Source organism: Typopeltis vanoorti, chromosome 2 (assembly GCF_054136105.1).
Source record: "Typopeltis vanoorti isolate ZY-2024b chromosome 2, IOZ_Tvanoo_1.0, whole genome shotgun sequence".
In the NCBI taxonomy this organism is placed as follows: domain Eukaryota; kingdom Metazoa; phylum Arthropoda; class Arachnida; order Uropygi; family Thelyphonidae; genus Typopeltis; species Typopeltis vanoorti.
In genome coordinates this window covers 144,165,237-144,181,805 of record NC_143550.1, presented here as the reverse complement: position 1 = coordinate 144,181,805, position 16,569 = coordinate 144,165,237, and the positions used below count along the sequence as shown (strand labels likewise).

Genomic DNA, 16,569 nt, shown 5'->3' with positions numbered 1-16,569 from the left:
TCGAAGTTAGAAGAGCTCAAACTACGAGGCACCACTGTACTTGGTTTGTTAGCATTTCCTCTCTTATTCTGTTCAGATGACATATTGCTTGATTGGATTAGCTCTGCTTAACATTCTTGAATACTAATGATATTAGATTCCTTTTTTTAATATCTATCTTTATTATTAATATAATACTGTCATTAATTCCAGCTATTCACTTCCATCAATTTTCTCAGAATTTCATATCTATGATCTTTGATCAACTGTTTTATTTCATCTCTATGATCCATAAGTTATAAATTGGTTTGAAGACCTGAACATAGAAAACATAACACAACACCCTGAATGGAGAACTTATAGAACAACTAAAACATTTCATTTTTTTACATATAATTTTTGATGAAGATGGCAAATTAAATTTGGCAAAAGATATAATCATGGCTGATGTGGTAGGGAGCCAGATGAATAAGAGAGAAATTAGCCAAAACAATAAGCAAGCAGTATACAAGAGAGCGTTTATTGTTTTGGCTAATTTCTCTCTTATTCATCTGGCTCCCTACCACATCAGCTGTGATTATATCTTTTTCCAAATTTAATTTGCCAACTTCACCAAAAATTATATGTAGAAAAATGAAATGTTCTATAGGTTCTCCATTCAGGGTGTTGTGTTATGTTTTCTATGTTCGTGTCTAGTTTCATAGTTTGTCTTTTTCACTGCTGATTTTGATATGAAATTATAAGATCTGATAATATTAGAGTCCTGACAGGTAACAGAACAGTTTGGCAGAAAATGTTGTTAGGAAGTTAGTAATAATGTAATTTTTCATGCAATACAATCTTGTACACTTATTGAGGATACATTATCAGGAATGCGATAATGATGATGGTGAAAATACCACTACAGCCAAATATAAACATGATCTGCAGTTCTAAGTATATACTATTAAATGGTTTTCAAATCACTGTTTTGTCCAAAAGTCCATATGAACTCTGTGAAATTTATAGAAATGATAACAGTTAACAATATCTATAACAAATCTCTTATGAGTTAATTATTAATTAATCATCTATTTGACATTCAAAAGTACATTAACTATCAATAATATTGCCAGCTATTCAAATTACATTGAATATAATTGTCTCAATAATAAGATATTTAAGAAGATGTATTTTCACCCTTTTAAATATCTATTATTACACATTATTTTGTTTTGTACAGAAATTAAAGGTGTCAGTGTGGTGTGATAGGTTCTGCTTCAGCCTTGAATAACATATTTTCTAACAATTTTGTATCCATGTGAAATATAATATTCTTATCCTGTCACAGTTAAGAATCTTTTTAAAAAGAAAACCATGGATAGCATATATCTTACCTTGTTACTTCTTATGTATGGTGTCCAACTAATGTTGCTATTCAAATTTTAGTCCTAAAGTAGTGGAGTACCAAAAATAAATGTGTATTCTAAACAGAATCAAAACAGTATATAGAAAAATAATTGCTAACACAGTATATGCTGGTTTGAATATTTGTGAAAAAGTCTTTAAGTGGTAGAGAATTTTCATCGTATGATGTGTGACCACTTCCCTGCTTATTGGAGACCTGAAGTGATTCCATGTTTGATTTCTAGAGCAGGATTTCTGATTATCTAACCCTCATTCCACCCACATTTGGCTATCAGAAATAATTAGTTATTTCACTCACGTTAGTATGTGTTGTAGGTTTTACAACCTTTTGTAAGTAGAATTATCATTAAAAATTTTATATATATATATATAGCAATTACCATAATTTATTTTATTATTTGTTTTATTAGTATTTCTGAAATATTTCCTTTTATGTTGATGATAAAAGGCATTTTTATTTTTTGCTTGTAGGGTGTTTGGGTTCCTGAAGGAGAAAATGTAAAAATTCCTGTAGCCATTAAAGTTCTCAGGGAAGGTACCTGTCCAAATACTAACAAAGAGTTCCTAGAGGTAATTATAGATATTTCAAAAAAAAAAAAAAAAGAAATATTTTTTTAGAAGCATGCTCTGTATTTTTAGGTGGTCCACATAAAATTTAAAAAATATTAAATTGTTTTTAGTATCTTTAATTTTTAGTGTTTTCTTGTTTTGTTCTTTTACAGGAAGCTTTTATAATGGCTAGTGTAGATCATCCCAATCTTCTTAAATTGCTTGCTGTATGTATGGCATCACAATTAATGTTAGTCACTCAGCTTATGCCCCTTGGTTGCCTACTGGATTACGTTCGAAATAACAAGGACAAGATTGGCTCTAAACCACTCCTTAATTGGTGTGCTCAAATAGCTAGAGTAAGTTTTTTTTATACAGATGCTAAATAAATTTTGTTTACAAAAATTAAGCTTTTCATAATAATTTTTTTTTCTTGACATTTTAGTTAAGTGTTTAAATGTTCCACTTGTTGGACTATTTAAAAAAAAATACTTCAGGCATATTGCAATTTTATTAATGCATATTGCATTAATAAAAATCTATCTTTGTAATCCAGTTATAGTAATACAATTTAGTATTACTGAAGACAGTAATACTATACTGTATTTTTACTGTCTTACAGTAACAAACATGGTTAGAATGAACTCCTTCAATGTATAACAAACTACCATAAAATCATGATCATAGTCTATAAATCAGTACTATACTGTATTATATTTTATAATATAATACAGTATAGTACTGATTACAGTATTAAAGGAGATTTGCTATAGCAAATCTTTTACTATAGCAAGCTACATACAGGAAAACCTCTCTTAACGCTAATTCGATATGCTTGATAATCAGCGAGCGAGTAAAATGACACCATTTCTTGTTTTAAGTGAGTGATTAATCATTAACGTGGCAACACTTTTCAATGTAGTGGGCAGTGGCAGTACAGCAGGCGGTGGCCAGCGACACTTTGCATTTGACTCAAAGCTATCATCGCAAGCGCACATGCAATCTCTGTTCTCTTGCTCAGTCACTTTTCCTTCATTTTGTTTTAATTTAGATACCTATAAGGCTTTATTATATTCAAACCCTGATATGGAAAAGAGAAAGATTGATAAAGAAAGCTGCAGTAATAAAGAAACCACATGGCAGAAGGTCTTACCTCACTGTGCAAATGATTTCATTGGTTTTAATAACCCAGCTGATAGCATTATTAAAGAAATCAGCACAATTGAAAAAGAACTTGGATTTAATGAACTGGATAATAACGATGTGAGCAACTTGCTCTATTCCCATGCAGAACAGTTAAGTGAGAATGATCTCCTTCAACTAGAAGAACAGTGTGCATACGAAGAAGAAGAAGAAAAAGATAAAGAGTGCAAACAAGAAGAGAATGTTATGACTAAGAAGCTAACACTGCAATAGAACTTGTGCTAGTTTTCAATCACATTGAGCATGCTAAGGAAATTTTGTTTGTTGCTGATCCTGATATGGAATGATATTCCTATTGTGTATTGTATTTGCCTAACGCGATTTCATTTAGCATGCATTAATTGATGGATTAATTAATCACATTAAGCTAAGTTTTCCTGTATTTTATTTGGTCTTTATGAGTATGCTATAGAGTCAGCTGTATTCAGACTCTTTATTTCTTCTTTAAAAGTGCATTTAGATGTAAAGGAAAATATGCTTTAATGCTCCATCCTTTAAGTTTATATTTAAGTTATTTATCTTGACAAGTTTGATATTTTACTTTGTCTGTATAGCAATAATAATTATCACAACTTTTTTCTATAGGGTATGCATTATTTAGAAGAAAGACGTATGGTTCATCGTGATTTGGCTCTCAGAAATGTGCTGTGTAAGTAAAAAAAAATTCCTTTAATGCTGGTCAGTTTATTAAATTTAATAGTTTATATAATCTGCAGAAGAATTTTTAATATATTTGAGCTTTTAACACAAAATTGTCATATAGCATATCCATATAAAACTGGACTTAAATATTTCATATAATTTAAATACATTAATTGGCACATTATCTAGCTATTGAATAATGTGCCAATACTACATACCAGTGGGGGCTCATCCATAAGAGCTGCACTGAATGCAGCTCCAGCATTGAGTATACTAGCCAGCACTACTCACTAGTATACTCAACGTGGAGCTGCATTCAGTGCAGCCCTTATAGACAAGCCGCCACTGCTACATACTACAAACTGGTCATTTCTGTTGCTGGTGATGATAATGACTGCATGATGAATCAGCAGTTGCAAATGCCTAGTTCAGAGTGTAACCAGCTGATATATCCAGTTTGTAATGCAAATTGAATATATGGAATGGTTAGATACCATGTCATTCCAAAACTTTCCCCTGGTTTTGAATTTTATATTGTGAAATTTTAATAGTATAAGATGCAATGATAAATTATAAAGTACAGGTAACCCTCGTATAACATGGTACTTATACATCGCGGTTTTGATATAATGCGGCCTACAAATTGTAGTAACCCTTTATCTTTTCATATTTTTTTTACCGCATGACTTAAAAATCAAATTTTATCTTTGTTAAATTTGGTCTGCCCGTATCATGCATATAGTTTTAAGTAGCGAATTTATATTAGGGGAAATACCCTTTACATGCATGTACGTCAATTGCTTACCATATAAAGTGATTATTATTGAAAGTTGTCTTCGTTTTCTGCCAGGAAAGTGCATTAAAAATCATAAGTGTGTTAATCTCAAGCTGGGCACTTTATTATCTGGTGAGTTACATACAATATGTAATGCTTTTTTTATGTAAAAATTTTATTTTAATAGTTATGGCCACTTAGAGGGCTTTTGCGATATGGTTGAAAACAAAATTAGTGAATTAATTGATGGGGAAATAGATTTAAATTAGGAGGAACCGGTACAATTAACAGATGACGTCGAACCAGATGGCGAGGAAAGTTCTAACGAAGATTCTGATTGTGATGAATCCGTTAAAGAATTCAGTTTAAAGAAATTAGCAGAAGGATTGGACTTGGAAAGAAAGTTAGGAAGTTATTTTATGGATAATGATCTCTCAATGGAGCGCTCTGGAAAATTCACGAGACAATTAGATATTTGTTTAGCTCCATATTATGAACTTAATAAAAAATTGCAGCATAGTCGTAAGCAAGGTCTTATTACTGACTTCTTGATAACTAAACCAGCCGAAGTATGCAATGAGAATTATACAAATGATGTCCAAGAAATTTCAAGTGATGATGATGTCCGGCCACTCGTAAATAAAGAACATCTACGAAATGTTCGTATTGAAGACACTGATGACGATTAAATTATGCACATTATTTTATTTTGCCTAAAGCATTTTATGCATTATAAGCAATGAAGTTTATGTACAATTTATATTTTTATAAGTTTACACTATGTATTTTGTTTCATAATTTATGTTTTATTAACTTACATGAATTACCTGAATTAAATAAAAATATTTTTTGTTGGATACGTCATTGTTGTTTATATAATTATGGAACATAACTTTTTCTATGTGATCTGAGGCTCGCATAACGTGATTTACATAATGCAGCATTTCTATGGAACCTAACATCCGCATTATATGAGGGTTACCTGTATCTGCATTGTATTTTTTTAAAATTAACATAACAACAGTACAGAATGTATAAGTACATTGTTTTTCAAAATTACCCTTGCTTGAATAAACTTGATCTAGCAAAATTATGATTTTTCAGAGCATTTTTTGAATATTCTAAACAGACTTAGTCATAAGGTCTAGATTGCAATGAGAATACTCATGCTTTTTCAGTGTTTTCATTAGTCATTATGGATGGTCATTCATTTTTGAATATGTGATTCATGTGTATAAACTTCATACTCGTAAAGGACTGTTGCCATATTATGCTCTAAGTTTTTTTATTTTATTTTATTTTTTCATATGTCACTTCCACCTACAAAAGGTTGTAAACCTGTAGTACATTAGTACTGTGGGAGTAGACTAAGAATTTTCTTCTATTTTTATTAATTAAATTTTTTAAAATTTATTTTTTACCTATCCAGAAACCCTGTTCTAGAGACCAAATGTAGAACTTTTTCAATCCACTTAAAGCTTCCAAAAATTATCAGAGTGTTTGATAAATTTCTGTAACTGTTACATCTTTCAGCTCACAAAAATCAAATTACTGCATGCTGTTATCTTTGACCATAGTTATCAGAATAGCTGTTTATGCAGATAATCATTACACGGATTGAATAAGGTCATCTGTTTAAACAGCAACATAGATTGTGTTAATGATTATGTACATGCTATGATAGGACCAGTGGAAAAAAATAAAATAAAATAAAACATTGCAGACATTTTCTGTAAACCAATAACTCTGTTTTATTAGCATACTTTGTACAAAAGAATAGAAATATTTTTATTAGTAAATAATTTTTTTGATCTTTTACATATATATATTTACATATATGCAGAAACTATTTCAAAAGCAATACTTGTGTTGTGTCCCAATTTACGATTTCTACTCTAATCTTACAAATTCCTTTTATCTATATTCTTCTAACTTCTATGCTCAAGATTTTACCAAAACTTATACCAATATCTAAGTTATTGCTCCCTGTAGTACCCCTAATATTTGTATTTATACTGCACCTTTTGGGATATTTAGTTTAGGATATTACATACATAAACAAGGAGAAAGAACTAAATATATCTGAAAGTGTAACTATTGCAGTCGTGACACTTAACTCGATTCTCAACTTAAATTTTCCGCGTGACTAAGTACAATATTTTCAAGTGGTTATCAACTGCACCATTTATATTGTCATGAATAGGGAGAAAGTCAATCTCGAATATATCTCTTAGTATTTAAATGTTATTGCAGTCGTGACTCTTAATCTCTTTCCTCAACATTAAATTTCCCGCGTGATTAGGTACGATGATTTTAAGCGGTGCATTGGATTAGCAACATCAGACAACTCTTTTATCATTGAACAAAAGGTTTATTAAGTTTCTAAACATGGTACAATTCAAATACTAAACTAAAATACTTATAGACTAACATTAAATCATTACAAGCAATGTGGCTAATTGTGATTATGCCGCCATACACATTAATTCATAAATTCACCTGATGTGAACAAATTAGATCAATTCACACTATCTGATTATTCATACTGAAGTAGATTAACAAATTATTCACTGCTAACACATACTTGTGACATTTCAATTATTTTATACATTACATTAGGCATTCAATTCTTAGGATACGTAATTACTTAATTCACACTGTTCCGTTATACCATTATTTGCACTAACACACAATTATGTCATTTAAATATCTTGTGCAATATAATAGACATGCAAAAATACCTTAGGACTATTAACTATTCCCAAATCTTTAACACTAGTCAATCTAACATAACACATTCTATCATATACTGAAGTCCTAGTATAACTTCAACAGTTCTGTATTGGAATCACGATACTTTTCACAGACAGATTTCTAGTTAACATAGGTTATGATTTTACAGTACCTTTCTTGAGCTTTTCGTATGGGCCTTTATTCTTTTCCAAACGAACCTGTGGTATAACTTCTCATAACTCTGGAATACTTTAACACACATATATTTGCTCTACTATCAGCAACGAGGACATCGATCTCTTTACAGCTTTCTGCTTTGCGAAGTTATCACTAGCGTCGAAATGAAGAAGATCCCTCCTTTTCTAGGACTCTATGGCAAAATTTTCTTTGCTTCCTACTCGGGAAAACGGGAATCAAAATCCCGCTCACTTTCGTTTCCGTGTTGTGACGAGGAGATATCACTCCTGTCGCCACTCAGGAAAACCCCGTGAACTCCACTGGAACCAAAACCAAACTCCAAGGCCAAAAGCGACTATCCAAAAAGAGTCTTTCCCAGGGGGGTTACCAACCCTTTTATAGCTGCTTCTCTAACGGCACCTTTTCTTACTTCCTTTCTCCTCCTTCTACTTGATTTTTTAATCATCGACCAATTAGGGTGGCGTTTTCTCACCAAACATCATTTGATCAGCAAGCCCATTCTCAATGTTTCAATCCGGGGATCGGCCCTAAGCGATAGCTTTGCTTTTCTTGTGCTAGCCTGACTTAATCCCCTTTCAAACTTTTTCTATGAATTCTACTTAATAACTTAATCTCTCACATAATGTATTTTATGACTCACCCCTTTCTACTTATTTACTTAACTCTCTCATTTTTAATTGTATTACAATATTAATCTATACTTTCCTTTGTTAGCTACTTATTTAGTTAGAATTCCTTATTTTAAGTCATATTACAATATTAATACATTCCTTCCTTTATCAGCTACTTTAACAACAACCCTTAAGTTTTATACATATTGCTGGATGCAAGAAATTTTCCATTAAATAATTCATTTTTTTATGCAGGGGTTTTAATTTATGATATTTATTCTTCATGTTACACCATGATAGCTGAGAATACTATATTCCTAAGATATCAGGTGTAACACTTGTTATGCATAGTCATAAAGGAGAGGTTCAAATATATGAGGCAGTAAATAAGAAATAGGTGGCCAACTATATAGTCCCATTAAGAATTACTTTTAAAAAGATGAAGATTGATAATATATACACATAAAATTTTCTTAACTATGAATATTTACAATATTGTATAACATCTGTTATGTTCTGAAAAAATTCTGCAGTTATTAAGAAGAGATATTTTTAACTTAAATCTTTCCTTCTCAAAGGGGATTTTAAATTGACCTGTTAACTTATGATAAGGGGTGCTTAAGGGTTATATAACTGAGAGGAGACCTTCAAAGGAATGCAGAGAACCGACCAGGACTTCTGACCTAATGTCCAATCCTCACCTTCTCGTGGTGCACCCTGTTAAGTATCTACCTAGATACTGAATGGATGAAGATGGGCTGGCAATTTGGGATTTAGCCGACCAAATTGTATTCTTATTGGCTTAAACCAAAATATAAAATGATGATACAACATGAAAGAATTTCATACCGGCTGGGGCGTCAGCACCTGGTTAAACGGAACCGGGGCAAACAGCAAAAAAGTCAGCTACTGGAAGAAATCCTAAAACCCACCTCAACTCAACATCACCAGAGTTCAAGATTGGTACTATTAACATAAGAAGCCTGAATGGCAAAGAAATGGAGCTAGCTGAGGAAAATTGGATAAGTGCCAGATCGACATAATAGGGGTGACTGAAACAAAAAAGGCAAAAACTGGTGAGATCTTTCTTAGCAATAAATACAAAATGTTATATTCAGACAATGACAATCAAGGAAAAGAAGGAATAGCCATAGTATTCAACACTAAATACGAGGCTAATTTTCTTGAATGGCAGGCAGTCTCAAGTAGAGTGACGTGGGCAAATATGAGAATGGGGAACTGGACAATCAGAATTATTTGTGCCTATGGTCCCACAGAAGGTTCTACTAAGGTAGAAGTGGAGGAATTTTTTGAGACTTTAGAGAAAGCAACTGACACAATGATAAAGGAAAAGTTGGTCCTTGTTGGGGATCTAAATAGCAGAGTAGGAAATGATTGTCAGACATACAAACATATTTTGGGAAAATTTGGAGAATAGAGCAAAGCTAACAATAATGAGAAATACCTGTTGGATTTCTGCACAGGATATGGACTGGTTATTACTAACATCATGTTCCAACATAAAAATGTACACAAATTCACATGGAGAGAAGAGGCAAGGAATAAGAAAAGTCTCATTGATTATGTTATTGTTGACAGTGATGTTTTTCCACTGGTGCAGGACACCAGAGTGTACAGAGGATTTGAAATTGGAAGCGATCACTATTTAGTCTTGAGTAGGATAAAATTGAATTTCATATTGAAAAGAATGACATGTAAGAAAGTTTTAAAGCAAATAAAAGTTGAGCAGCTCTCAGATGCAAACTGTAACTAAAATATACAAATATCATTCAAGAAAAAATGAAAGCGTTTCAGAACAGGAACCAAACCTTGGAGATTCGGTGGCAAGCCCTGAAAAAAATACTGATTGATTCAGCCAGAGAGGCATGTGGTGAGGTTGTCTGCAAGGATAGCAAAATCAAAACTCCATGGTGGACACAGGAAGTTAAGGAGGCAGTGAAAGAAAAGAAGAAAGCATATCAGAAGCTTCTGGCAAATAAGTCAGCTTGTGCTCTTAGAGAATACAGAGACAAATGTAAGAAAGCTACACTGTGTAAAACTGTTCAAAAGTCATGGGAGGACTTTGGCAAAAACATAGAAAACAAATATCAAGAAGGTGGCAAGATATTCTGGAGGTTGTTGAAGAAGCTCAGAAATGGAGGAAAGAGTGCCATAAAAGGAATTAGAGATGATAAAGGTGACATGAAAACAGGAGAAAAAGATATCCTTTAAGTATGGAGTAATTACTTCGAAAAATTGCTAATTGAAACAAGCAGTGATGACAGCACAGTGGCAAAAAGACACTCAACAGGCATGCAATCAGGAATACATATCCATGCTTGAAGTAGAAAAAGCCATCAAAAGCCTGAAATGTGGAAAGGCAGCAGGAGTAGATGATATTTGACCAGAAATGCTCAAGTATGGTGTATAAAAGTCATATAGTGGCTGCACTTTTTTAAATAACGAAACCTGTGGTGCGTTCATAATTAGAAGAAACACACGTATAAACCACAGTGAAAATTATTTAATTGTAAATATTTCATCCTAAGTATTTTAGGACATCATCAGTACAGTATTTAAACAAAATTATTTAAACAAAATCATTCCTAATTTTGTTTAAATAATGTACTGATGATGTCCTAAGATACTTAGGATGAAATATTTACAATTAAATAATTTTCACAGTGGTTTATACATGTGTTTCTTCTAATTAGTGGCTGCACTGCATAATTCAGAAGGCTTAGACAGAGGGATGAATTCCAGATGATTGGAGTAGAGCCCTCATAGTATCCATATATAAAAAGGGAAATAAAACTGAATATGAGAATTACAGAGGTATTTCATTGCTGAGTGTTCCTGGTAAGATATATACAAGTATTCTTGAGAAATGGTTGAGAAGGATTGTGGAAGAGAAGCTTGGTGAAGAACAAGCTGAATTCAGGCCAAATCAAGGCTGTCAGGATCAGATTTTTACTTTACGACAGATAGTTGAGAAATCATGGGAATATAACAAAGATCTGTATTTAAGTTTTGTAGATCTGGAAAAGGCATATGACAAGGTGCCAAGAGAGAAGCTACTCAAAATGCTACAGTTATATGGTGTTAATGGGGCATTATATTAAGTAATACTTAGTCTTTATTTGAGTGTAAGTCAGTAGTTAGAATTGAAGGAAGTACAGGGAGATGGTTTAATATTAAATCTGGTATCAGACAAGGATGTACATTATCCCCTCTGTTATTCATTATCTATATGGATCACATTATTATTATTATTTATTATTATTATTATTATTCAGGCCTCCATGGAGTCAAAAGACTCATCATGGGAGGTCCTTCCTAAGAACATAAAGTCTGTCAAGACTCATCGAGGGGAGGTACCCCCTATCACTCCTTCCTGCTGTTCAACCAAGCGAAAGAACTCCCCAGTGTCAACCCTGTAACCACTCTCAACAGTTTAAAAGTCTGAATCATATCACCTCTCCTTCTTCTATCCACCAAATTCTGCAGTCCCCATTCCCTCAGCCGATCCTCATAACTATCCTTGTACAGTCCTGAAATCATCTTTGTCATCTGTCTTTGTATCCTTTCCACAGTTAATTTATCCCCTTCAAATCCTGGGGGACCAAATCTGAGAACAATAGTCCAAGTGTAGTCTGATCAGAGACTTATACAATGGAATGATAACCCTCTTATGTCTGCAGGTCAGTGTCCTTCTCATAATTGCAGCAATCCTCTGTGTTACCTTCACCACCTTTGCAATATGCCCCCCTAAACTTCAGGTTTCTATCAATCATCAACCCCATATCTCTTGTCTCCCCTACTTCCTCCAGTATAACTCCTCCCATAGAGTATGCAGCATCTCATCGATGTTTCCCAAACCTCAAGACCTTACATTTTGCTGCATTAAACTGACACCCCCCCCCTTCATTTGCCCATCTATCTTGCTTATTCAAATCCTCTTGCAGGGCTACTACATCTGCACTATTACTAATAATCCTTCCCAGCTTCGCATCATCCGCAAACAAGTGAATATCCCCTTGCAATCCACTGGCAATGTCATTGATATAAAGGTTAAATAATATAGGTCCTAGTACTGAGCCCTGTGAGACCCCACTTGTAACCCTCTGCCTCCTTGAAACTGCTCCACCATACACAACTCTCTGATACCTATCAGACAGCCAATCCTCAATCCAGTTGACCAATCTGACATCCAGACCCATGTGCTGCAACTTAAATATCAGCTTATCATGTGGCACCCTGTCAAATGCCTCTGCTAAGTCTAAGAAAATGGCAGTATATGCCTTTCCCTCATCTAATGCTCTTGTAACTTTATTATAAAAGGCTAGCATATTGTTAAAACAAGAGTGCCCTTTCACAAATCCATGTTGACTCTCACAGATAACATTACCCTCATCTGAAGGAAAGTGGTATTAAACCTGATATCAAAATTTTAGTGGCTGTTAGCTTCGCAACCATCTGCCTGGAGAAGGAGTGTCCTATGTTCGATTCCTGTTGCTGAAGGATCTTCTTCAGCCATAGCCAAGTTTGCTGGTCCTGGGCATGGAAAGTAGGGTTTTTCCTCCAGTTTATCTGTGTTTTTCATCCCGCAAAGCAGGCAAACCGGCCGTGAAAACTCAACACTACGGATGTAGGATACATCGGGGCATAGGACTGACCATCTTATCCTGTGAATGGTTTGAGGTCTGATGATTAATAAACCCTCAACACTGCAAGATAAAAGAGGGAAAAAGGAAGATGAGATGAGATATTATTCTAAACAACAAAAACAGCAGTTTCTGTCTACTTAACATGAAAAAAAATTCATTTTCTTACTTCTTTCAGTTGAATGTCATCATTTTAGAAGAATGTATTTCATTTGAAAAATTTTGGTATTGTCCACACATGGCCTTAATTTGCTGCAGCTCCTATAACCTCTAATATATGAGACTGATATTAACAAAAAATCACTAAGCAGTTTTTCCTTTAGTAGTCATATAAGTTTCATTCATTCAACACTTTCCTATACTAAACTATTCCTGAGAAATTGCAAATTTCTCAGGAATACTACTCACCATATTTGTTTCTCCCAAACTATAGCATAAACTATAGATTTATGCTATAGTTTGGGAGAAACAACACTTTTAAGTATTTCAATTCATGGCTTCCTTGAAATGATGTACTTACCTCTTTATTATTTATTAGATTTAAATTAAATTAATTATTACATAATTAATTAGATTTAAATAATAAATTTAAAAAATAATAAATAAATAATTAAATCATTTATTTATTATTGTAAATTGTAGATAGGAAATTTGAGATAGATAGAAATTTGAGAAATTGTAGATAGGAAAAAATAGGAAATTAAAAATTGTAGATAGGAAATTAATAATGATGTAATTTTTTTCATGTAGTACTATCATATCCTTTACATCCCTTGGGGGTACATGGCAGGAATTTGATGATGATGATGATGATTTATTATCACACGTATTCACAAGAATAATGCTGTGTCATTTTATTATCGAATTGAATTGAATTTTATTTCAAATCACTTAATTTTAAATTTGGACTTTGTTATCTTTGTTTATTGTAACCACTCACTAGGTGGCATCTGGTAAGTGTCTCATCTTTATGAATAGGATTAACATTTTTTGTTATAGCTTCACCTTGTGATTATGCTGATGCACCAATAATGACCAGTTAGTTTCTGGTTGAAATATTTGCATATTTCAACCAGAAACTAACTAATAAAGTGATTATATTCTTGTGAATATGTGTGTCTAATAAATGTTGTTATTCCATAAGTGCCATTAAAAATTTGCTTATCTTCTTCATATTCAGTTAAGTGAGGGAACAGAAAAAATGTATTAGTTCATATATGGCTAATATCTTTTGTAGTTTTGGGATAACATTAGAATTTGTTTTTATTTTATTACCTTTGATTTTATATTTATGAATTAAAAGTATGCATTTTAAACTCAAAAATTTTTACTCTTACTGTAGTGCAAACACCAGGCTGTGTAAAAATAACTGATTTTGGCTTGGCAAAGTTACTAGACATTAATGAAGATGAATATAAAGCTGAGGGAGGAAAGGTATGCTACTAACTGCATTTGTCAATTTTTTGTATATTGATTAACATTAATAATTATTATTTACATGCAGTGACCACTGTATTAGGAACAACTGCCTGATATCATAGCACCCCAGTTTTCAAGCTGTACTAGTTTGCTTTCTCATTAATGATACAAGTGTTCTGCAGGAATATAGATGATCAAACGTAATGTATTTTCTGAATGCTGGCATATTGGAGTGGAATGGTGGATTAGTATTTTATGTTATCCCATTAATTTAACGGTATTCAATTGACTCTACAAGCTCATTAAGTAAAATCATATTCAGTTATGTTTTTGGAACCACTCTTGCAAGACGTGAGCCTTGTAGTGTTGCGCATTATCTTAAAGTAGCTATCACAATATTATGATGTAGCTTGAATAAATGCACCTAATGTGCCACAACATTTATGCAAACTGTTGCAGTTGGACATTGGCTGACTGGTATCAGAGAATTAAGAATGTTCTAGAGAACAAGCCTCAGACTATTTTATTGTGCTATCTCCCCTTGCCTGCAATATTCTCATGTTATGTCCATCCTAGTCTTTCCATCAGCATGATATAACTAGATTCTGGATTCTGTGAGAAATCTTTTCTTCACTCTTCAAAAAACAAGATTTATTATATTATTTTGTCCACTATAGATGCCGTATTTGGTGCTGCCTTTGCTCTAGTGCACATATGTTGTTATAGACCAAATGAACAAGTGTAATGTAGGACAGTCCTACATTGTGGTTAGCTGTTATGCTGAGACATTACTTTTGAGCTGCTGTGGCATGTTTTTTTATAGAATTTCCTTACTCTTTTCTGATCATAGACTAATATTTTCTTGTCAGTTCTACTAGCTGCTTGGTTTGGTATCTTGAACTGTTCTTAGTAAACACTTGAGATTGTTGCTTCTGAGATCCTATCAGGGTTGCTGTTTGCTAAATAGCACAATTTCAGCTATTCTAGTGCTGACAACACGAGTCATACTGTTCAAATCTTGAAATCCTGAGTTTTGCTCATTCTTCCACTTAAATTGCATCATAAATTATCACCCAATGCTTTAATATGCTCTGATAAGCAGATGGCAACATAGAGATGGCGCCATAGAGCAGTCTATCACTTCCACTCTATGTAATAATATAATGCACTCAACAACTTTCACAGTATTATTAATGCATTGACAAGGGGATCACATAATTTTTTTTTAAAATAAAATGTTTCATCCTCATTTATGTGTTTGATGAGGAAATAGAGAACTTCTTGTCTTGAGATTCTTCTAGAATTAAGATGGCAAATTAAATATGGAAATAGATAACAGAATAAGTAAAACTGGTATGATGGAGAGTCAACTGAATAAATTTATATGGAATAAGAAAGAAATTAGTCAAAACACTAAATTAGCTATGTACATGACAGCATTCAAACTAATTTTAACTTATGGATCTGAGTGGATTAGAAATAAGTCAGACAAAAACTAGAGAGTGAAAATATGAGAGTTCTGAGCAAAATTAAGTGAGCAAACAGTTGGCATCAATGACAGAATCATATTAAAAATGAAGAAGACATCATGAATGTGGCAAAGCTAATCTAAGGTGGCAAAACGGATGGCAGGATCAAGATCGAAAGGTAGACCAAGATCCAGGTGGATTGATGCAGTGAAAGTGCCGATATGAACTTTAGTAATAATGTAAACTATGCATTATAATATCCTGTACTCCTGTACACCACTTGAGAACATATCAGGAATTTGATGATTATGATGAGATGATAAAAAAAAAAAAGGTTTATTCACACACTTTTAGAAAGTCTTATTTAGAAAAATAAAAGTTGGAAATACATCTATAATCAGGAATTTGATGATTATGATGAGATGATAAAAAAAAAAAAGGTTTATTCACACACTTTTAGAAAGTCTTATTTAGAAAAATAAAAGTTGGAAATACATCTATAATCCTCCTTTCTTTTCTTTTGTTTTTGTAGATGCCTATTAAATGGCTTGCTTTGGAATGTATTCAGCATCGCATTTTTACCCATAAAAGTGATGTGTGGGCATTTGGTGAGTTTTCTATCTGTTTCTTATTATTTGCAATTTATTCATTATTATGCTTGAAATTATGAAATAAAAATTATTCTAATATGCATTTATTATCATTTGAGATTAAATCATTTTTTGTTTTTTTGTAAATGGAATAATAATCATTTATTACTTTATATTTTCAGGTGTAACTGTATGGGAGTTGTTAACATACGGAGGCCGTCCATATGAAAGTATTCCAGCTAGGGAAGTACCAGATTTACTTGAAAAGGGCGAACGTCTTCCTCAGCCATCTATTTGTACCATTGATGTATATATGATTATGATTAAATG

General features: G+C 32.8%; 1 protein-coding gene across 1 annotated transcript in view; it reads left to right on the top strand.

Moving 5' to 3' along the window:
* The window catches only part of LOC150109492 (epidermal growth factor receptor-like), a 249,040-nt gene that overhangs the window by 214,920 nt on the left and 17,551 nt on the right, over positions 1–16,569 (top strand). The window contains exons 20-25 of the mRNA XM_090402496.1: positions 1,858–1,956; positions 2,109–2,294; positions 3,724–3,787; positions 14,104–14,195; positions 16,182–16,257; positions 16,422–16,568. Of these exons, the coding sequence (XP_090258622.1) occupies positions 1,858–1,956; positions 2,109–2,294; positions 3,724–3,787; positions 14,104–14,195; positions 16,182–16,257; positions 16,422–16,568 (664 nt within the window). The remainder of the gene's footprint in view (positions 1–1,857; positions 1,957–2,108; positions 2,295–3,723; positions 3,788–14,103; positions 14,196–16,181; positions 16,258–16,421; position 16,569) is intronic.